We start from the raw sequence: 24,658 nt of genomic DNA, 5'->3' as shown, positions 1-24,658 counted from the left end.
TTTTGTAGCATTTATAACATGTACATATAAAATATATACTCACAAGGAACGTTCTGCAGATGTTTAAAATGACAATTTAAAAAGAAATACAAATAATGATGATATTTCATTGTTTTGACAAACTGCTTTATTGAATATGTAACATAATTCATTATAATGTTCGGTGCAAATAGGTAATAATTTCCGAGCAAATGGTAATTGGAGATGTTCGTTACGTTTCGTACAAAGAATTTCTAATTGCTTTAGTAATTTAACGTATTTCATTTTGACCCAGAACTTAACTTTGGAATTAATAAGAAATTTATTTCGTAGTAAATTTATCACATGCTTGTTTCTGGACAGTATTTGAGAGTATTTTGGGCAGTATTTGGGTATATTTGGGTGTATTTGGGTAAATCGTGCCACCCGAAAAGGACAGATTATTTTCGGGAAAAAGACTCCATCGTTATAATATACTTTGTTGCAATAATTCCAGATATAATGCGGTAACACATGAACCAAATTATACCGATGCATAACAATATGTGTTGTTAGTAAAAACATCCTCGGTCCTTTTCGCAGATGGCTAGTCCTTTTGGCATAAAGGACCGGTCCTTATCGCTCTTTATACCCACACGTAATGCATTATGACTGATTGAACAAACATAAAGTACTTCTTTGTGTGACATAGCTGTGACGAATATATAATGAAAACCCCGGCGGAGACACAGCTGGAAATAACTGATTTAATGACGATTCTTGATTGACAACACATTTTTGTATTACTCCTGTCCTGTTGACGTTTCTTCGCCAGCATCGGCGCATATCTGGTATCGTGTGCGGAGCATCACTAAAGTCCAGGGTAGCAGTAATGACATCATTTCCTCATGACATCATTATAAGGGGGAATTACTTTCAATTTTAGCTCACAGACTATATGTAACCTATCAGGTAGCACATTTTTTCCACGTCATTTGTATTTATATATCTATAAACAAAAATTGTCATTTCGTCCAGGTATGTAGCGGAAGTGTTCGTAGTCAACGCAGCTATACTGTATAGAGAATTGCATAGGTCAAACGTGACCATAACTTCATGGCGGCGTTAGCGTTTAGTGCTATTGTTTATAGACGAGTCCAAAGGCAACTCCTGACTGCTTACTCCCAATAAAAAATGAGGTGGCCGTTATATTTTTAATTTGTATGGATTTTAAATCAGTAACAGTATAAAGTGGATGATAAATAATCCAGAGTAGAAATTCCAGAAGAGTCTTAAGAAGATTTTATCTTCAAATAAACAACTATGTTTAAACTACACACTTTGTATAGTTTCCATTTTTATTTTAGCTTTGGAACGAGAAAAAATCTCAGCATTTTAAACAGGACAAAGAACACAGCATGTGACAGTGTTTCAAATATCAAAGGTTCGACGTACACATGCGTTTGACTAGTCCTACAATGTTAGTCCGGTAAATCAACCCCACAAATCTATGTTGATACTGATGGACGATGTTGTGTCATCACGGGTGAAAGGCTGATTTATCGGCCTACTACATTGTAAGATGTCGACCCAGATTTTGTTGTTTGGGTGGACCCAAAGTCAAAGAACATAAATATTAGGGTAGATTTCTTACATTGTAGAACTCTGTTTGGACATTTGACTCAATAATTTGCGCTGCAGAAACTACAGTAAAGTCATACCTGTAATGTATGTGTTCAGTACAGACTATATCAGTAATGGGAACATCTTAATTATTTAGAATTTGGTTACACATACCTTTAAATGGCGATTATTCATTTTATTTGGATCCACATGCATCCCTATTCCTTTGGAAGGTCATTATTTATATGCCCCAAGAATGTTCAAGAATGTTGACAGTTTTGGATGAGGTTAACCCGAAAAGTTTGGTCAGGTATAAACAGATTGAATGTGGCATGCTGTTATGTCACAATGAAAGTGGCACATGTTGAAACAAGAAATTGCATTACGCTATACTGTGACGATTGGACCCTACATAATCTTTTCTCAACACAGGTTAGTACCTGGCTACCATTGTAAAAGTCCATAACAATCAATAATTTTCGTCAGGAAGGTTTGTTATGACAGTTAAGGTGCAAAGCATTCAATAAAAGTATTGAATCGACTTTGGTTAAACTATATTAGTATAATATTTTAGAACAACAATTAATATTTAATTTAAGTTGAGTAAACGTACCTACATGGCCATATTGACATACACTTTATACATTGTAATGACTTGAAGATATTACCATGGTTACTTTATGGTTGACATGGTTTCCCAGTATCCAGTGGTCTTATAATCATGCTGTGAGACTTGTAGATTTTTTCACTAATTATCCTGAATGGATGGTCATATCAACATGGAGTTTCAACAAAAATCTTCTAATGCTGTCTAGTTTGTCCAAGTGAAAATCATGCCAGTCTTACATCCAGTATGGCTGTCATCAGTTTAAAATTTGTATTGCTCCAGAATAAGATATGATTTCCACATGAGGAGTTAAAAAAAAGAAATGATCTTATTTTTGTATAATGGAAGTTCTTTACAGTCAATAGAACATGAGTCCCTTTGGGGGATTTTTGTTATTCTCATAGATTCTCATTGCAGTCAAGATTTTTCCCAATGTTGATTCATTTTAGCTGTGCTGGTCATAGACCAGAAGAGCTTTTTGGGTGGCCTCTTTGTCATCCATCCTATGTCCATCCATTAGCATCAAAATATTATCACTACTCCTATTCTATTTGCCATCAAACCTTATACACACATTCATCACAAGGTATAGTTAGTCTCAAAGAAAATGGTCTTGTCAGACATTCACTTTCACCACAACAGTGGCCATCTTGAAAATCTTGTTATAGCTACTGCTTAATGAATGGTCCCATCAACTGAGTTTTCACTAAAGGACTTCTTATGATGTCTAGTCAGTATTAAACGGTAATGGTACTGATCTGACATCCAGTATGGTCATCATGACTGCCATCTTATTTTTTTTACTGCTCCTGAATGGAAAGTAATATCAGCATGGGGACTTCACCAGAAGACTTCTTATGTTGCCTAGTTGCTTTTCTATCAAAATGGTTCTTCTTGAACATCCTTTAAACTCTCGTTGTTGCTACTCCTCCTGAGTAGATAGTCATATCAAGTATTCACTAAAAGACTTCATATGATGTCTAGTTGGTTCTAAATAAAAATAGTGTCATGACTTCAGATAAATTTTTTCTTGAAAATCTTACCATTGCTACTCCTCCAAAAACAGAAACCATACCAACATGGGTTTTAACCGGAAGACATCTTATGATATCTATAGTATTCTCACACCATCCTGTTTGTTTGTACCACCTACCAATTTTAAAAACAAAAGGCATCAAGGATATAAAATATGCACAAAACTTAGTCATTGCTTTCATTGATTTATGAATTCTAACCTTTTTATTAGTTCTAACCTGATTGTCACCAGGGGGTCCCAAACACTTATGGTCATCATATTTGCTCAGTTAAGTTTATGTTTTCAGGCAACAGATGTGATGTAGTTCACCATTTTTGAAAATTGCAATAATTCAGTAATATTTGGAACTAATTCTCTCTTTGAACACATGTAAAGAAGAGTTCCTTCTGTTTATTTGTTCAGTTTGTTTTAGAAATATTATAAATAGACATTGCATTGTTAGGCAAAGACGACACATTATTTGCTGAAATAGACTACTCAAGAAACCAGAAATGGGCAGCGAGCAATGGTTGAAATGGCTAAGTTTTGTGCATTTTTTATATGCTTGATGATTCTCATTTTTAAAATTAGTAGGAGGGGTACAAACGAATAGGACAGTGTGCAAGCAGTACAGCTTGTCCTATATGAAAAGGGTTCCATTGAGACATCCAATATGACTGCTACAGTGGTCCTCTGCGAAATCTTATCTGTATTCCTAGATGGAAAGTCATATCAACATTGGGTTTTCACTAGAAGACTTCTTATGAAGTCATAGTTCACACTAAATGAAAAACACCAGCTGCTGAAATGATATCCAGTATTGCCACTATGGCAGCCATCTTGAAAATCTTGTTATCGCTACATATCTTAAATGAAAAGACATATTGACATTATATCTAGTCAGCAATGAATGAAAATAGTGCTTTTCTGACCGCATGCAGTATATGGCTCTCCTGACCCCATACATTATATGGCTGTCCTAACCCCATTCAGTATATGGCTTTCCTGACCCCATACAGTATATGGCTGCCACTATGAACATATTGAAAATCCTTTAACTAATTGTCATAAATGGTTGGTCTTGTCAACATAGGGCTTTACCCAGAGTCTTGTAATGGTGTCAAGCCTGTCCTAAATGAAAACAGTGACACTCTTGCATCCAGTATGGCTTACACAGTGACTAGTGTACAAATCTTGTTGCTCAAGTACATCAGATATGGTCTCAGCACTCAGCAGTTAAAATAAATCTTATTTTTAATTTTGGGAAATTCATTTTGGACAGTAGAGCATTAGTTCTTTTAAGGGACTATTGTTTTACCTGCACATTTGAGCATGTATCATTTGAGAATGAAGGCAGAGTGCTTAAATACAATGCTATTGATGACTTCTGCCATTAATTATTTCCTTGAAGTTTAAAGGTTGAGGAGATACATCTTCAGTATGATTCTAATCTCAGCAACTCTGTAATTTAGTCATTCAGAATTCTTCTCCCTTAGAATCCTAATTATTTTAGTCCTATTTCTTGGCAGCAATACTATCTTTTGGTGGTGTCCATAGAAAAGTCTGTTACCAATAAAAACAAAATTGGCTTCAGACAAGGAGATTAATTACACTTTCAATACAAATGGGAAGCAAACTAGGGAATTTGTTGTTCAGTCAGTTACTTCCCTTAGCACAGTGGTAACAAAATACTGCAGGGACAAAAACTCGTACAAGGCACTTTTCATGAAAACAGATGGAGTTGATTTATTGCATATTATTAATTTAGAATTCTTTTATTATTTTTGCAAACAATAAAATCCTTATGTGCATATACTTTTTGTTATAAGCATAAAACATGTCTGTTTTCAGTAAATCTGGTTGTACAATCGATAAAAATATTTGTTTTTAGCACTAAAGACCGTAAGGCATGGGAAGAAAATGTCCCAGAATCATTCCTTGGTGAACTTTACATATTACTATGTAATAATTTAGGAAAAGACTATTGATATTTTCTTCTCCCATTTGTATTAAAAAGTTGATATTAAATTTCATGATTTATTGTCCCATTGTGTTGACTAAGATACAAATGAACATGGGCTGGTGTTGAAAATTTCAGAAGAAATGTCTGTTTAGCAACTTCATATTCCAAATTAGGTTGAAGCGCAGTCTTGTTCCAAGAAGAAAGTTGCAGATGTATTTCATGTGAGCAAACTTGTCTTTGACATTTTATTGTGGGGCAAGGTTGCACTGGTACCTAAGGCCCGACCACAAAAAAATATGTTTCCTATTGCACTGGTTTTAATATTGGGGTTGGTAGTGAGTTTTTGTTGTTGTTGTTGTAGGGTTTAATGCCATTTTTCAGCACATGATAGGCTATACTTGGTGGCCTGTATTTTAATGGTGGAGGAAGAACCTGGGAAATCCCCAGAAAGAACCACTGACCCTCAAGAAGCTACTGGCAAGCTTTCTCTCATACCCACATTGGCCGAATCTGAGACTCGAACCCACGCAGACAGAGGTAATATAGCAGTGATCCATAATGGAGAGCGCTTTTAGCCACTTGGGGCCCCTGAGTTTTTGTCTAAACATTATATATGTGTATGTATGTATGTATGTATATATATATATGTGTATGTATGTATGTATGTATATATATATATATATATATATATATATATATATATATATATATATATATATATATATATATATATATATTATAATGATTAGTATATATATAATGTACTAACCACCTCAAAGTACTGGGCAAAACTGGCTTAGTTAAATGCACAAATCAATTTTGAGAGGGTTGGCTATGAGAAACAGAAACTGTTAGCTGGCTGGAAACTTATATTTTTAGGCCAAAAACACTGAAAATTCACCAATTTTAAGGTATGTAGCATTGACAGCTTATTGCTCTGCTACATTTAAACTTAATCTTAAATAGGATTGTTGTTTGTACATTTTGTTTTATTGCTACCAGCATTGTACTCAAAATATTCTGAAGAAACAACAAAATAAGATTTTAAGCAATCTTTTGTATTTTTTCTTACTGTCTTAATCATTACTGAATTTTAACTTGTGCACATGGCTAATTTGTCTTTTTGGAGGCATCAGTATTCAGTGTTTTATTTGAGGCATCAGTATTCAGTGTTTTATTTGAGGCATCAGTATTCGGTGTTTTATTTGAGGCAACAGTATTCAGTGTTTTATTTGAGGCATCAGTATTCAGTGTTTTATTTGAGGCATCAGTATTCAGTGTTTTATTTGAGGCAACAGTATTCAGTGTTTTATCTGAGGCATCAGTATTCAGTGTTTTATTTGAGGCATCAGTATTCAGTGTTTTATTTAAAATTGCATGAATTATCACATAAAGGAACATAAGTTAATTAATAAGTGGATTAATGCTGACAAATAAAGTGTAACAAATGGATTTAACTTTTCTAAATTAGTTAAGTTCCAAAACAACGCATCATGTGTGGGAAAGTTAACAAAATAGATTGCTCTTGTTCAGCATTGTTTCATACATACATTTTAAAATACAGTTTGCTGTTATTTATAGGGTAATGTCCAAGCCAGAATAAATATTTCAACATTTAATTTGCTCTTCCAATTGTAACAATAATAACTTTTTGAAAGAACATGAGTCTATACTTTAGAACAATAAGGGACCATTTTAAAATGTACTGTGCCTGCTACCTATGAAATGTGCATATTGTTGTGTATGGTTAATTTATATTGTGTGCCAAGTTTTGTCCATAAGTGAGGGTAGAGTTTTGTCCTACCTGAGTATTGTCATGTATGATCTACTTGATTATGTCATGGTTAAAAATTGGTAAACAATATGTTTACTAACATTTAAATTCAAAGCCAGACCTTGTATATGAAGTAGTGAAATGTTTCTATTAAAAATCATTAGTTTTTGAGAAATGTATGTTGTGTTATAGGCCAGGTGACAGTTTGTGTTGTGTTTTTCACTTTTGGCAAGTCGCTGTAGATTGCGTGATCAATGAAAAGGTGCTTACAAGTTTTACAGTTAATCATAATAATGTGTACAAGTTTGGGTTTATTTCCCACTTGATGATTCAGTCAGGTGGGTTTTGTTGCGATGTGAGGTATTGTGACATAAGTCATGTAGGAAAATATTGTGATGTAGAGCCATAAGAGTGTATAAGGAGAGAGAGTTGATCAATAAATTCATTCTTATTTACTATGTTCTTGTTTTAATATCAGTCTGTAGATGTGTTTAATGTTGTGTTTTGATATAACTTGAAAGGAAACTGTTTGGATTATTCATTGGAATTGCAAAGTACCCTTAGTCTGGACAAAAATATTATTTAGGGAATCTTGCAAATTTATTCAAAGGAGTTCTGGACAATGCCATTGTGATACGTCAGGACTGTTGGCACATCAGCACATTCAAGGACCCGAAATTCATTTGGGAAATTTGATTCTTTTGGACTTTTATAACTTTTTAGGATATTTTGGATTTGATTCATAATACTGTAAGTTCATTATGAATGCTAATTTTATAACTTAGAGAATTAATTTATTTATTATTTGTTTTACAAAACTTGTTGGTTTTGCTTCTTTCTGTTACTTAGTTTAAGACCATAGAGTTTTAACAAAATAAAGAGGTTTTTATAAACAATTCTTTTTTTCAGATTCATGTCAATCTTTGGGAATCAATGGTCAGAATTGTTACTTGTGTTTAGATATAATTTTAGAGAAATAATTTATTTAAATTTTTCATTGGAACTACAAAGCCTCATTTACTTTTTTTTACTGAACACTACTTGATTATTGTGAATTCATACTTAAGACATTCTGGATTATATCAATGTGATGCATCAAGACTGTTGGTACATCACAATATTAAAGACTACTGGTAGATCAACACCTTCAAGATTGGTTACATCAAGACATTTAAGACTCTTGGTACATCACATTCAGAATTGGAATTCATGTGGAATTTGTTTGGACTTATGATAGAACATTTATGATTATTTGGGATTTAATTCGCAATACCATGTATTCTGATTTTTCACTTTGTATTCTAGTTGAAATAAAATGTTTGTTGAATTTTATTGAACTTACTGGTTTTGCTTCTTTCTGTTACTTAGTTGTAAGGCCATGGAACAATATACATAGTACTTATTCTTCTCTAAAAGCCCCCAAAATATATTAAAAATGGATATAAATAGAGTGCTGAATACCTCTAACCTCCATTATTCATTTACAGATTAGAAACTAAGTTTAATTGCTAGTTTTGTGTTTACAAACAATTTAAATCATATAAAATACTTGGGGTAAAAATGTACAGAATCACCGGCTATGAATTAATGTGAGTACAAATGTTTAAATTTGTTTACAGACATCAGTGGTATAATTATTTTCACAGATAATTGGTAGAAAATAGTTGTTGGTATTCTTTCAGCAGATTGGGAATGGAGATGGAAAGATAATTTTTGGATCTGGCATCCAGAATTTCTGATGGTAAGATAATTTTTGGGTCCTATCTGGCATCCAGAATTTCTCCTTGCCTAAGAAATTGATACTGGTTACTTTAGGATGGACCAGCATGTTTTTTTGTTTTTGAAAAAGAGAAAGAAAATGAACAAGAAAAGGATTTACACTTTGTCTCAATTGTTCTTTGACCCAAGTCTGGAAGATAATGAATGTTAATAGTCTGTTTTGGGGCGGTGGTGACATACGTTATCACCAACTATGAGCTTATTGTTTTGAATAGGTGCCATTTATGTTGGATTTTGCATTTTATTTTGGAAGAGATGGAGAAGTAGTAGGTGTCTCTTGTTAAAAAAGTATTGTATGTAAGAAATATTTGTTAAAATATTCACCTACGTAAACATTTCATTTAAATCTTAAAATCATTTTTCTTAACGGTGAAGTTCAAGCATGGCATAGCCTCGGGTAGCACAGTAAAGGATTGGATTGCTGGCAGCAGTGATAACTTGGTTAGAGTTTTAAAGATAGTCATTTTTAGTGTTACAGACATTTTATTGGTTGGATACATATTTATCTTAGAGCATCCTTTCCTCTATATATTGTGTATTTAGTACTGTGTTTATATATAAATGAGAGAAAGGAACTATTTGGAGGAATTTTGTTTCTTTTTTGTGTTGATGTATAAATGAGAGAAAGAAACCATTTTGGAAGAATATTGTTTCTTTTTATTTTCAACTTGATGTGGCAGATAGATGCACTAAACTCTCGAATTTTGTTAAAATTATTTACATTCTTCACAATTTCATTGAAAATTTTGAATCAGGATATTTTCCTTTCTGATATAATTTCCATTGATTATGTAAAGAAGAATAAAGATACCAATCCAGTCAATGTTAACCAGGGCTAAATGTATGAAAACAAATAATTTATCAGAGGAAACATGTAATTAACCTATGTACTTGCTTATAACACGAGTCCAAGTGCAAACTGTACAGACCCAGATCTGCTGTTGTATTATGCACCAGCTGTACTGGGTCTGTGCAGTTTGTTAGGAGTAATCAGTAGAATATACAGCATAGACCCTGATCTGGATGTACATCATGCTACAGCAGACCAGGATCTATGTTTGCAGGTTGACTTGACTTATAAGTGAGTAAAGATGGTACATTTTAAATTATTTTATATTGGTGTAAATCTGTATATGTGGCAGTGGTTTTGAAATTTAATGTTTAACTGCAGTAAATATGTTTTCACCAGTTAGAGTCTTCTTTTAAAACCAGTATGAAGATTGAATAAAATCACAAGTTATACGTGTACATACACATTTTGTATCTGCGTATGGGTACAGTGCATTTGTGATCATGAGAGAGAGAGAATACATATCATTTATTAATTTCTTCTGCATACATCACACCATGGCCATTTATTTTGCAAGTTTTTCATTTCCCAGACAAGACCAACTTTCGGTTCATTATCATTTGCACCATTGAGTTAAATGAGAAAATGCTGGGGTCTCATGATATTATAGACATAGGTGAAATAGACAAGTTAATAAAGAAAATATGATTTACAAATGATAAATATTATAGACATAGGTGAAATAGACAAGTTAATAAAGAAAAGATGATTTACAAATGACAAATATTATAGACATAGGTGAAATAGACAAGTTAATAAAGAAAAGATGATTTACAAATGACAAATATTATAGACATAGGTGAAATAGACAAGTTAATAAAGAAAAGATGATTTACAAATGACAAATATTATAGACAAAGATGAAATAGACAAGTTAATAAAGAAAAGATGATTTACAAATGATAAATATTATAAACATAGGTGAAATAGACAAGTTAAATAAAGAATAGATGATTTACAAATGACAAATATTATAGACATAGGTGAAATAGACAAGTTAAATAAAGAAACGATGATTTACAAATCTTGTCCTTATGTACAGTAGCAAAAAGATAAAGAATCATATGTAAATCCCAGCAGTTTTAAATAGTAATGTTGAAAACATGGTTTTATTGATGTAATTAACCATTTATTATTGTTTTCTTATGAAAGACCTTGCTGGACAGGGTGAGAGACTTGAGCTTTTCTGGCATGCTAATCACAGTTTTGAATGAACAAAAGAAGGCATTGTACTAAAAATCGATCAATAGGTGTTGAAATGTTTGAAGAAAAGGTCTTTATGATAAATTAAACAAGTGGTTCCCAAACTTTTTCAGGCCACTGCCCCCCCCCCCCCCCATGGTTATCCTCTGTGCCCCCCTTCATTACCCAGTAAAAAGCCTTATTCAACATTAACCCGACCCCCTCGGTAATTCCACTGCCCCCAAGGGGGCACTACTGCCAATTTTGGGGACCACTGAATTAAGCTATGATTTAATGTGACTATATATGAAATGGCATGTACCTCAGATTAGGATCCAAAAGCTGATGATTGCACAAAGAAATAAGGATAGAGACTTCTGCCTGAATGAGCAATTTCTTTCAAATACCCGGATTACAAATTTTCTTGATATAGTGCTTGATTATTATCATTTCTCTTCCCTGTTATAAAAATAGGTGAGTTGGATTTTCCACACCCACTTAATCTGTACCCATTATTCAGTTTTCAATTGACCAGTCTGTACAGGAACTGGATTATAAACATTGTAGTTCAACAAGTTTTAAGAATTTTAGATCAGTAAGACAACCTAACATTTATTAATCACTTGGAAATGGGCCAAAAAAGATACTTTTATGTGATTTGTGCTGAAGTCTTGGAGAAGTTTTAGAAATATGGAGTAACTTGAGAACAAGGACTTAGTTATGTATCTAGGAAGATTTTGCTTACTTCCTGTTGGATTTTTCGTTGCATCACATCACAGCACACCTGAACATGTAACATGGGTATGCTCTAATCAAACTAAGTTCAGCTTTCTGTTCACCTGTCTGTAAACAAACAGATTTGAACAGCATTTTCTTTTATTCCTGAGGATTACTATATGTACATATATGTGTATGTGTTTTGAGTTTTGAAATCAAATTATATCAGATTTCTTTTGATGACTTAATTTGAGGGTTGTTTGCCAGTGGTGAGATTTTTACTTCCTCGTGGAAATGTCAGTCATCAACCAATGTATTATGTACAGTCCTATCTGTCATTGTGCTCAAAACTTGTAAAAACATCAATAGAAGAACTGAGGCATCCATTTATATTCTTGGAGTTGTTGTCATCATTATGGTGAATTTCACTTGTATTAGTTTAATTCAGGTGAAATTAATCAAGACATCACTATTTTAAATTTAGAGTGGTTTTGTGTATAAATTACTGAGACCTGGAATACATAATAGCTACTCTAATAAAGGATGTTTTCTAGCCTCATTGTGATAGATGTTCTCATGTTATGTGTAAAATATTGAGACTGGAAGGGACTTTTATTTGATTTATTCCTAAGTTAAAGAAAACAATTGTCATTCTTCAGGAGATAAAAATGTTATATACATGTGGGTTGAACAGAAGCCATTTTGGTATTCATTGGCAAATTTGACCTCAGTGTTTCAAATATCACCATGGCATTCTTTGTGGAGGACTTGATAACTTCAAGGACAGCAACAAGCAGGTGTGAAATATTTCTAACTCAGCCAATCTGTATCCCTGATGATTCAGGATCAAAGAGGGATAGTAATTCAGATTTTCTGGAATTATACAAATTCACACCTGATTTGTGTCAGGTGTACTTATTTGAAATTCCTGACTGTGATCCAGATAAACTCAATCTCCAGAACACTTACAGCAAGAAGGTAATTTCTAGAAATGCAGTTGAACATCTGTTGAGTGTTTCCAATACCACGTCTTTCATGTTCAGTGGTGTTGTTATCATACATCACTGTCTTGATCTAACATATAATTTGGCATGATGATGTCTGCAAAGAACCCAGTTCAAGAAAATTTAGATTTGATACCCACCCACCCCATTACAGGTCCACATAAATTCATTTCCATTTCACTATAGTAGAGTCCGCAAATGCAGAGCAACAAGTTTACTACAGTCAGGTGTATCCTTAGCATTAGTACATTTTAATCGATACATGTTTATCGTATTTGAATAACAGTAATATACAGATAATGGTGCAGGCTGTTACTTTGATGGATCTGAAATATTATAAATATTATGATATTTTCATAACAATATCATACTAAAAAAATGTAAATATTGCGATACAACCTGAGACTTATAAAACCATCCGTGATGTTCAACATATATCCTGTTGCTGGCAGCAAACACCAGGGTGGCCGAGTGGTCTAAAGCGTTCTTTGTTACGGATCACTGCCATCTCACTTCTGTCTGCGTGGGTTCAAGTCTCGGATTCAGCCAATGTGGGTATGTGAGAAAGCTTGCCAGTAGCTTCTCGTGGGTCAATGGTTCTTTCCAGGGTTTTCCGGGGTTCTTCCTCCACCATTAATACTGGCCTCCAAGTATAGCCTATCATGTGCTGAAAAATGGTGTTAACCCCCACAACAACAACAAGCAAACACCAAATTCTACCTTGAAATATTTCACATTTTAATCTGACTGCATATACTCGGATCTGCCCATGCATTCTAACACTGCAGATCTGGGGCTGTGTTGGTGGGACTTGACATTACCAGTACTTTGATTTTCTGATCTCCTAGGATAGTACTGAAAGTGAGGGAGGAGGTTTACATTTACTCATTCATAAAGCAGATAATTCATAATTTGTTCTTGGTGTGTCCTTTTGCAAGGCACTTGACACTAGTTGCCTCAGTGCTAAATAACCGACTGCTCTGGTGGCCTAGTGGTAGAGCATCTGCCTTGGATATGGGTTCGAACCCCAGCCAAGTCATACCAAAGACTTTTAAAAATGGTACTAACAGCTGCCTCACTTGGCACTCAGCATTAAGAGATTAGTGTTAGGACTGGTCGGCTTGGTGTCAGGATAATGTGACTGGGTGGGACATCATGCTACATGTCTGTGGCATGATGCCTCAGTGCTAGACATCATACAGGGATGTAGAATGGGCCTGATTTGATCTCTTGCATCATAGAGGGATGTAGAATGGGCCTGATGTGCTCTCCTGTGTCATACAGGGATGTAGAATGGGCCTGATTTGATCTCTTGCATCATAGAGGGATGTAGAATGGGCCTGATGTCATCTCCTGTGTCATACAGGGATGTAGAATGGGCCTGATATGCTCTCCTGTGTCATACAGGGGTGTAGAATGAACCTGATATTCTCCCCTGATTTCGTACATGGATATAGAAAGGGCCTGATGTGCTCTCCTGTGTTATACAGGGATGTAGAATGGGCCTGATGTGCTCTCCTGTGTCATGCAGGGATGTAGAATGTGCCTGGTGTGCTCTCCTGTGTCATACAGGGATGTATAATGGACCTGATGTGCTCTCATGTGTCATACAGGGATGTAGAATGGGCCTGATGTGCTCTCCTGTGTCATACAGGGATGTAGAATGGGCCTGGTGAGCTCTCCTGTGTCATACAGGGATGTAGAATGGGCCTGGTGTGCTTTCCTGTGTCATACAGGGATGTAGAATGGGCCTGATGTGCTCTCCTGTGTCATACAGGGATGTAGAATGGGCCTAATGTGCTCTCCTACATATCATAAGTGGTTATTACAGATGCAGAAATGATTTATTTCTTTGGTGAAATGCAAGTGGAATGCTGAAATGGGTCATTTTGTTACCCAGTGAAATGCAAGTGTAATGTAGAATATTTGCGGACAGATTGGTTAGTGAATTTCAAATGCAGATTGAATGCAAATGAAATGAAATGCAGAATGATAGCAAAAAAAGTATTTAATACATTTTGGACAAAATGGAAAATACAGTTTTGTTATGACCCTGTGGTCTTAATCTAAGTAGCACATAAGAGCTAATAATTTATTTCCTTATAATAAAAAGTGAAAATTTATTAAAAAGTATTTATATTATTATGAATCAAATCCCAAATAGATCTTAAAGTATTATCACAAGTCCAAATATACGAGTTGCAAATGAATTCCATTGGTGTTCCAAATAATTTCCAGTATTGAATGTGAATATGTGCCTGCAGTATATTATGTGCTAATGTGCCATTGGCCTGTAATGTGACAGTGTGTTAACATTCTTGATGTAACACAGTAATATGATACCAAAGGTCCTTGAATTCACAATAATTCCAAAATAATGAATTAGTCCAAGAAGTATTAATGAGCACTTTGTAATTCCTGTGAATAATTTAAATAACTAAATCTACCCCAAAACTGATCACAACAATAAGACTGATTCCACTTTTGATGTTAAGGTAGCAATGAGTTATTTTGAAGTCAACATTAATATAATAAGCTGACAGACAATAATAGTCATGATGTAGATCAGTTTCTTTTTAAAATATTCAAAGTTGTCAACCAGATTAGGAATTTTCGACTGAAAAACTAATGTCCTACACTCATATATAAATAAACATGTTTACCTTGAATAATAATGATCAGAATTTTTAATCTGTAATCATAGAGAAATATTAGCTATGTATTATGTTGTTTACAAAATAAATGTCACTAGTCATGTAAACCATTAACTTGATTTTAGACACAGGTTAAGAACAAAATACAGATATACATAACATATAATCATTGAGAACAGCCAACAAACAATACAAATTAAATATATATAACAAAATATAGAACAATGCATGGAACGAAATATGAATACATTTCATGAATGGATTTGAGAATCTATTATTTTGAAGTTACTGCTCAGTTTTCATGTTGAAAGGTTCTTTTTCATGAAAACCCAGGTTCTGATTCTGAATGCTCATATTTTCTCACCTCTTATAAGCTGTGACATTGTTCTTCTTGAGGCAGGCATTGCAACAACCATTGTTAATGTGGTAACATTATCACTGGTGATTATATCTGTACATTATTTGAATGAAATGATATAAATTATTTTTAAAATTTGCTGACAAATACACAACTGTGTTTTTACAGATATTGCAGTTATATCTTAATTTATTGTAAATTCAGTGCACATGGCATTGACTAAGTACAACCTTACATGCAGTGCCAGATTATCCATTAAGCACACTGAGCATGTGCTTAGGGCACCAGTCCACAAGGGCCCCAGAAAAAATTCAAATTAATTATTGATGATAAAATTGAATGAATTATATATGATCATTTCGACCTGCATATTCAATATATTTTTGATTTGGAATGATGGCAAGACTGGTATTTTCCCACCTTTTTACCTTTTAATATTGTTTTTTTGTGAAAGTTTCATGTTTTGTAGTAGGGGGACACCATTATATTTTTCAGTGCTTAGGGCCCTGGAGGGTCTTAATCCAGCACTGTTCTCATGTCTAGTGTTTATACTAATAAAAACAGGCAGCACTTGTTTTTTGGAAAACATCATTGGTATTGAAAAAAGACAGAAAACCCCTGTAAAATTTGCATTTCATTGGAACTTGAAAAATATTTTCAAATACAGTGTATCACAGCAAATTCTGAAGATTAGAATCTGGAGAATACCCAAAACTACAGTGTGGGATTTTAACATGAAACGAGATAGACCCTACACACAATGTTACTGTAATGTGAAAACCCTTCATATATTTTAATCAGCTGAGACAGTCTGTTAATAGCTAGACTCTTCATGCCAAAGTACCATTAATTTTCCATCGTAGTCACAGCAGCTGATTAAGCACATAATTAGAGTCTCACAGATGTGATTGTGGGAATCGCTGACAGTCAGTTGACTCTTGTCATACTTCATTTGAAGAGGGCGGGCGTATCATGTCACGTCTGTGGGCATTGCTGCGACAGTCAGTTGATTCTTGTCATACTTCAATTGAAGAGGGTGTATCACATGTCACGTCTGTCGGCATTGCTGTGACAGTTGACTCTTATCATACTTCAGTTGAAGAGGGCATATCACATGTCACGTCTGGGCATTGCTGTGACAGTCAGTCGACTCTTGTCATACTTAAGTTGAAGAGGGCATATCACATGCCACGTCTGTGGACATTGTTGTGACAGTCAGTTGACTCTTGTCATACTTCATTTGAAGAGGGCATATCACATGTTCTGCTTGTGGACATTGTTGTGACAGTCAATAGACTCTTGTCATGTTTGAATTGAGGAGGGCATATCACATGTCATGCCTGTGGGCATTGCTGTGACAGTCAATTTACTCTTGTCATGCTTGAATTGAGGAGAGCATATCACATGTCATGCCTGTGGGCATTGCTGTGACAGTCAATTTACTCTTGTCATGCTTGAATTGAGGAGGGCATATCACATGTCATGCCTGTGGGCATTGCTCTGACAGCCAATTTACTCTTGTCATGCTTGAATTGAGGAGGGCATATCACATGTCATGCCTGTGGGCATTGCTGTGACAGTCAATTTACTCTTGTCATGCTTGAATTGAGGAGGGCATATCACATGTCATGCCTGTGGGCATTGCTGTGACAGTCAATTTACTCTTGTCATGCTTGAATTGAGGAGAGCATATCACATGTCATGCCTGTGGGCATTGCTGTGACAGTCAATTTACTCTTGTCATGCTTGAATTGAGGAGAGCATATCACATGTCATGCCTGTGGGCATTGCTGTGACAGTCAATTTACTCTTGTCGTGCTTGAATTGAGGAGGACATATCACATATTCTGCTTGTGGGCATTGTTGTGACAGTCAGTTGACTCTTGTCATGCTTGAAAAGAAGAGGGCATATCACATGTCACATTTATGAACATTACATGGACACCAAATTAAACAAAATAAAGTTAAAACATACATTTCACTTGACATTATATCTTTCTTTAAGTGGCTGCTTAGCTTTTGCCATCAGTAGGCATTTCCTCAGACATATATATTTGATTTCTTTTTAACATTTGTAAATTTTATAATGTCATTTCCAAATTTCCATGCATTAAACTTAAATTTCAACAATAAAATGAGCAATGTATTGAGCTTTCATTCACAAATTTGTATTTGAAAGAAAAAGCCCCAATGTTTTCTTTTATATCAGAAGAAAATTGTATCAGCACCTGCCACATTATAAATAGGTCCATGTGTTATCAAGGTGTGCTAAAATGAGGGAGTGGTATAATAATAATCATGATTTTAAAATTTTATTTTAAATCTAATTTAGTGTTAAATAAACTAAGGGAAGATAGCAAATTTCCTCAAACTTGCATTCATTCCAGCTCCACCCCTTTTAAGAAGAGCTAATATGGTAATTGGCATAATTTTGCATCCATCACTTGTTACACTTTTTTTTATTTCAGATCCACTTGAGTTTGATTTTAAACAAAGTAAAAGATGGCAGACTGAGGTATAAACTGAAGAATCCACGATGGCATGAAGTCTCCTTGCAACAGAGTAATGGAAGGTTGTCGCAGTTTGTCATAAAAATCACTGAAGATGAAGAATCTCCCTGGTTTCAGGCTTTGTACGATTGTTTGAAAAACACTTTAGATCGCATAAAAAGTGAAGACCCAGTGGCGCCTATATCAAGTAAATGAATCTCTTTATTTTGTTGGATTGAAATGTTTGTGCCAAGTAAAATTTTCCTTAAATTGTTGGATGTAACCAGTTTAATTATACCATCTAAATACTAATGTCTGTTTATTTAAACAACACAGACTATACCTAATTTGTAGTAAGAAACATAATACTGAAATATTATGGAATTTATATCTTGGGTATGTTACATGATCTATGAGTTAATCTGAGTTGACTACTGCATACATGCCCTCGCTGTGTTATGTGTGTGTGTGAGCGTGTTTTTGTGCCGGGGTTAAAATTAGCACTATTAACCTAACAGTTTACAAGTTGAAATCTCTCACTCATTTGTTGGTGGTGAAGTATGTGCAGGCATTTCCTTTCAAAATAAAATGCAAGAAATACATCTACCAGTAACATTATTTTAAGGGAGACATTCTATGAATTAGTTGTTATTTTGAACTTAAAGTTCTATCACGATATTGCAACTTTTTATGATATCATCACTGTAATATCACAGTGTTAATATCAGCAATGGGTAATTCACTGCTAGTGTTGCAAATTGTTTATATTGTAAATATCAGTATTTGATTAGTCAATACTGAGTAATCATTGATATTAATTTGTTATTTTCAATATTTTTTCAAGGTCAGTCATTTTTATATATCTGGTTATGGTTAAGTTGCTTTTATCCCATGAAATCAAATGGTTTATCATCACATTTGTTGTTTTCCTTGTTGGTGTGTGGGTTTTATGAAACTGCTGAATGCTATGTTATTCACATATTTCCTGGTAGATTTCATTTCCAGAAGTTGAACAGTTTGATAAGGGAAAACTAATTGTTTACGACTGTTTGGATTATAGAAAATAATAATGATTCACTCAGTCATTTGATTTTTCAGTCTTTGATTATTTTTATGAATTTTCATACCACTATTCTCAATACTGCAAACTAATAGGGCTTGAAATTAGATTTTTTTCTCACTAACCCACAGGATGACCAAACTAAAATGTTTACTAATCGTGCATAAATTTCACTGATCCTGCTAAATTCAGGCAGGAACCAGTTCAGTTTCTAATTCAGCTCCATAACTGTATTTTACCAGCAAGACTCATGAATCAAGTACTGCACACACTTCCACATTTCTCCAAATACTTAGAGCAGAAAGTGTACAGCTTCCAAGCATTTAGAATTAATACATTCTTCATCTTTCTATTCATTATATTTGCAATCATGCTGTCTCTTGTCATGATCTGTTTCAGTGATGCTTATGCACATTGCAAACACTTCATACATTTACAGTTGTCACTGCATAATGCTTTGAATGTTTGTTAACAATTAGATATATATCAAAACACATTGTTCAGTATATTTCTGGATTATATGTCAAGTCTGCAAATGCAGCCTTTTCTGATTGGTCAGTACTAATCAGGAACCCTTTAGAAATGAAATCAATGCTAAGGGGCAATGTGTCAGGCTAGTTTCATGTTTGCAAAGTTTGTTTTGACAATAATCACACTAATTTACTTCATGAGTGGATGACTGATTTAACACCAATCTATTTGCGCTATGAGCATTTTTACTAAGTCAGTTGCATGATGTTGGTTAGTACTCATTTTAGACAATATATATAAGTTAACTAGTAAAAGGAATGCAGTCTCATGACCACTTAACTGTTGTGATAGCAACCGATGGTAAATGTCACTGCTCCAATGGATTAATGATGGCTGGGTTTTAGTTAACCAGTATGGAGAATGCAGTCTCATGACCACTTAACTGTTGTGATAGCAACCGATGGGAAATATCACTGCTCCAATGGATTAGTGGCTGTTTGTTGTTAGTGGTCCATTGGCAAAGTCACTAAGCGGATTGGCATTAATGTCATGTCTTGCACTAATATACACATCTGGCTCAGTGTCAAGGTTAAAGTTACAGTTTCTTCGAAAATTCAGTTTTTTTCTCACCCATTTACCATTGCCTTTGACTGCTGTTATTCATATTTGACAAACCTGTATCAAGTGAAATGTACTAATGTACTGAATCAAGTGAAATGTACTAATGTACTGTATCAAATGAAATGTACTAATGTACTGTATCAAGTGAAACTTACTAATGTACTGTATCAGGTGAAAGGTACTAATGTACTGTATCAAGTGAAAGGTACTAATGTACTGTATCAAGTGAAATTTACTAATGTACTGTATCAAATGAAATGTATTAATGTACTGTATCAAGTGAAATGTACTGATGTACTATATCAAGTGAAATGTACTAATGTACTGTATCAAATGAAATGTACTAATGTACTGTATCAAGTGAAATGTACTAATGTACTGTATCAAGTGAAATGTACTAATGTACTGTATCAAATGAAATGCACTAATGTACTGTGTCAAGTGAAACTTACTAATGTACTGTATCAAGTGAAACTTACTAATGTACTGTATCAAGTGAAATGTACTAATGTACTGTATCAAATGAAATGTACTAAAGTACTGTATCAAATGAAATGTACTAATGTACTGTATCAAGTGAAATGTACTAGTGTACTGTATCAAATGAAATGTACTAATGTACTGTATCAAGTGAAATGTACTAAAGTACTGTATCAAGTGAAATGTACTAATGTACTGTATCAAGTGAAATGTACTAATGTACTGTATCAAGTGAAATGTACTAATGTACTGTATCAAGTGAAATGTACTAAAGTACTGTATCAAGTGAAATGTACTAATGTACTGTATCAAGTGAAATGTACTAAAGTACTGTATCAAGTGAAATGTACTAATGTACTGTATCAAGTGAAATGTACTAATGTACTGTATCAAATGAAATGTACTAGTGTACTGTATCAAGTGAAATGAACTAATGTACTGTATCAAGTGAAATGTACTAATGTACTGTATCAAGTGAAATATACTAATGCTGAGGTCATGCTTTATTATCTTAAGATGCTACTCTGTAGCAGTGCAAAATGAGATTTGAAGTATACTTGTGTGGGTTGGGTGCTTGTGTTTCTCTATATTACAATTTGAAGTATACTTGTGTGGGTTGGGTGCTTGTGTTTCTCTATATTATAATTTGAAGTAGATTTGTGTGGGTTGGGTGCTTGTGTTTCTCAATATTATAATTTGAAGTATACTTGTGTGGGTTGGGTGCTTGTGTTTCTATATTATAATTTGAAGTATACTTGTGTGGGTTGGGTGCTTGTGTTTCTCTATATTATAATTTGAAGTAGATTTGTGTGGGTTGGGTGCTTGTGTTTCTCTATATTATAATGTTTAAGCAAAATGGAAGTATTTGTTCAGACATGTTTCTTCCAAAAATTCCAGCAATCTTTTAAAGTACATACCATCTTAGTTTTATCTTAATAGCTACTGACATTTTATTTCATGATGAGACCACTTTAAATCACTTTATTTGGAATATATTTAAAGGTGGAGCTTAACAACTTTACTTTAACTTCCAGGGGTTGGAACTAAGATTGCAGATTAGCTCCATTCCTGTTGTCATTTATCAGTACAGTACAATTTCCTCATGGTGAGGTCAGTGACTTTAAATACAGATAGAAGGGTTGAAAGAGTCAGGATGAACACTAAAGTGGTAATTCTTCCAGATGATAGATCAGGAAAACACATCAGTAATGAATAGTAAATAACCTGAATCCTAACATCAGCCTTGTTTAATTGATTAAAACAAATACATTTACCGTCTGTACTTGCTTATAAGTCAGTCAAACTGCAAACAACAAAGATGCTGATCTTCCATAGCATAATGCACCTACAAATCAGGTTCTATGTTGTTTGTTCTACAGATTACTCCTAACAAACTGCACAGATCCAGAACTGCCAATAATGCACCAACAGATCTAAGTGTGTGCAAATTGCAGTTAGAATTGTCGTTTAAGTGAATATTTGGTATACATTTAGAGAGAGAGGGAGAGCGACACAATGACAGTTGCATTAAATAGTCAGTTTAAGACAGTGATGAGAAAATATGACACATTTGTTAGTTTTTCATGTTAAATTATTTTTAAAAAAACTTTTAGCATTTATTTGTTGTTGTTGTTGTGGGGTTTAATGCCATTTTTCAGCACACAATAGGCTATACATGGCGGCCAGTGTTAATGGTGGAGGAAGAACCAGGGAAAACCCCAGAAAGAACCACCGACCCACGAGAAGCTACTGGCAAGCTTTCTCACATACCCGCATTGGCCGAATCTGAGACTCGAACCCACACAGACAGAGGTGAGATGGCAGTGATCCATAATGGAGAGCGCTTTAGACCACTCTGCCACTCAGGGCCCCCAGCATTCTTTTGAAAATTACAATCTGCAAATTTGAAAATAGTGAACAAAAAGAATTTAAGCATGCAGTAAGGTCTTCTAAAATAAATACATGACACTGCATTTATACAAATTGTTTAATTTATTTGCAAAATGAAACAAAAATTAAATTGTAATATGTTGAAATTAAGAATGAAATATGAGTAAGAAAACTTTGAGAAACATGACAAATTGTGTACTTAATTAGTCAAGAATGAAATTACAAAACTGGCCATATTGCATTGAGAAAGATTACATTTTCAATGACATGTCCAATAAAAAATGAATTTAAGATGAAATTTTAAATACTCATGATCAATAAAATTCAAAATCCTTGTTTCAGCAAATTCAAAACATGAATCAGTTTAAAGTTGAATTTACAGTTGTGGAAAGTTAAACCAGAATTGCCCCAGTCCTTAAGAGTTTTGACTCAAAATTGTTCCAGTCCTTAAGAGTTTTGACTCAAAATTGCTCCAGTCCTTAAGAGTTTTGACTCAAAATTGTTCCAGTCCTTGATAGCTTTATGTACAGAGTCTTTTTGTGTGAATTCACTCCAGTTTCCTCCAATTTACAGAATTTTCAGGCAGGAGGGGGAAACCAAAATTGTGACGTTTGTATTCCATCCATTTATGCAAATTTATAGGCTTGAATAGCTTTTGCACAACAGTGGCCAGACTTTGTGGTAACATTACAGTTAAAAAAATCATTGAAAACATTTGTAATGTCATTGGCATCAGTGACAATGGTGTCACTTACCCGAAGTGAGTGAATTTTATTTTCTTATCTTTGTGTGCTCCCCCAGTGAGTTCATTGAAAACTTTCCAAATAGAGTTTGTGTTGCTCTTTTTGTTTTCAAGCATTGATTGATAATAAGTTATTTAGCTTTTTAATCATACTTGTTATTTTATTTCTCCATACTTTATATTGTGCATGGTTTCCCATAGCCTTGAATTGGTCTCCTGTTTTCATGGCATCTGGGATTTCAGTAGTAAGCCAATTAGGTTGGATTTCATACTTTACTCAATGTATTTTCAGTGGTGCATGTTTAGAGACCACATCCGTAAATAAGTCATTCCACACCCTCATTGCTTTATTTATGTCATACAAATTTTGCATTTATTCCATGGAACTTTATGTAAGTCATCGAGATAATGTTCTTTTTTAAAAGTTTTGAACAAATCTGTAAGTGATAGTTTTGTGTGTATTTTTCCTATTTATCTTGCAATTAACCTTTCTTGTCAAAAAAGGATAGTGGTCACTAAGACCAACATTAACACAAGCCACATTGTCTAGTAGGTTGGTATAAATGTGGTCAGTAAGAGAGCTTGATATTTCTGTTGCCCTTGTGGGTTCATTTACCAGTTGGATTTGGCCTGATGATTCAATAAATTCCATCCAGTTGTTCCTTATCTGCTATATTGAGTAAGTCTTTATTTGCATCACCTAGTATATATGTTTCTTCTGTGCAAGAACATTTTCCATTAGTTTCAAAAATTCATTATTTTAATTGATTTGGAGGAAGGTGGCTTATAAATGAAACCAACTGGGAATGATTTTTGCATTATTTTGAGAAATTTCCACCCAAATACTCTTAAGTTTCTTGTGAGTCAGGTCATCTTTCTGCATTTACATTGTCCCTAATGAATACAAGACTTCCCCCTGCTGTCTCTCAGTTCTGCACAGTTTATTGTAGCCTTGACAGTGAAATAGATTATCATTGTGGTTAGCAGCGGCATCGCTAGGGTTGGTGTCATCCATTGTGGTAAACTCATGGTGTCACCCCTCCAGACTTCCACCATGGATTTCTTCTTCTTAAAATAACTCCAAATTTTGCTCCGACCAGCTCTGAATTTCATTCAAATAAGCACCAGACGCTCTGCAGACTGCATGGTGGTACCCTGTGCCTGCTAGTCATGTATTTAACTATGGTCGGTTATCTGCTTATGAAATCGACTAGACCGAGCAGTGTGTCCTCAGTAAAATTTGCAATTTTTCATTTTGGTGTCACCCCTCTGAGATGGTGTCACCCGGTGCAGTCCACACCCCCCCTAGCGACGCCACTGGTGGTTAGCATTTGATCTGGTTTCAGTCAGTACTAAACACATTCATTATTTTCCTTGGAAGACAACATTAACTTAATCTGGTCTATTTTTTCCACTATACC

General features: G+C 34.3%; 1 protein-coding gene across 4 annotated transcripts in view; it reads left to right on the top strand.

Annotated features, from left to right (window-relative positions):
* Positions 1 to 11,565: 11,565 nt before the first annotated feature.
* Positions 11,566 to 24,658, top strand: part of LOC149787320 (ranBP-type and C3HC4-type zinc finger-containing protein 1-like) — a 99,651-nt gene continuing 86,558 nt past the window's right edge. Inside the window, exons 1-2 of one of the 4 annotated variants that reach the window (XM_089977855.1) lie at positions 11,566 to 12,446; positions 17,953 to 18,181. In XM_089977855.1, the coding sequence (XP_089833981.1) occupies positions 12,216 to 12,446; positions 17,953 to 18,181 (460 nt within the window). In that variant the 5' untranslated portion in view covers positions 11,566 to 12,215. The remainder of the gene's footprint in view (positions 12,447 to 17,952; positions 18,182 to 24,658) is intronic. The other 3 variants (XM_089977854.1, XM_089977852.1, XM_089977853.1) reach the window with 3 other exon arrangements.

Source organism: Sinohyriopsis cumingii, chromosome 12 (genome assembly GCF_028554795.1).
Source record: "Sinohyriopsis cumingii isolate HCF-2022 chromosome 12, ASM2855479v2, whole genome shotgun sequence".
Classification (NCBI taxonomy): domain Eukaryota; kingdom Metazoa; phylum Mollusca; class Bivalvia; order Unionida; family Unionidae; genus Sinohyriopsis; species Sinohyriopsis cumingii.
Note: the sequence above shows the minus strand (reverse complement) of the source record. Positions and strands in the feature narration are given on the sequence as shown.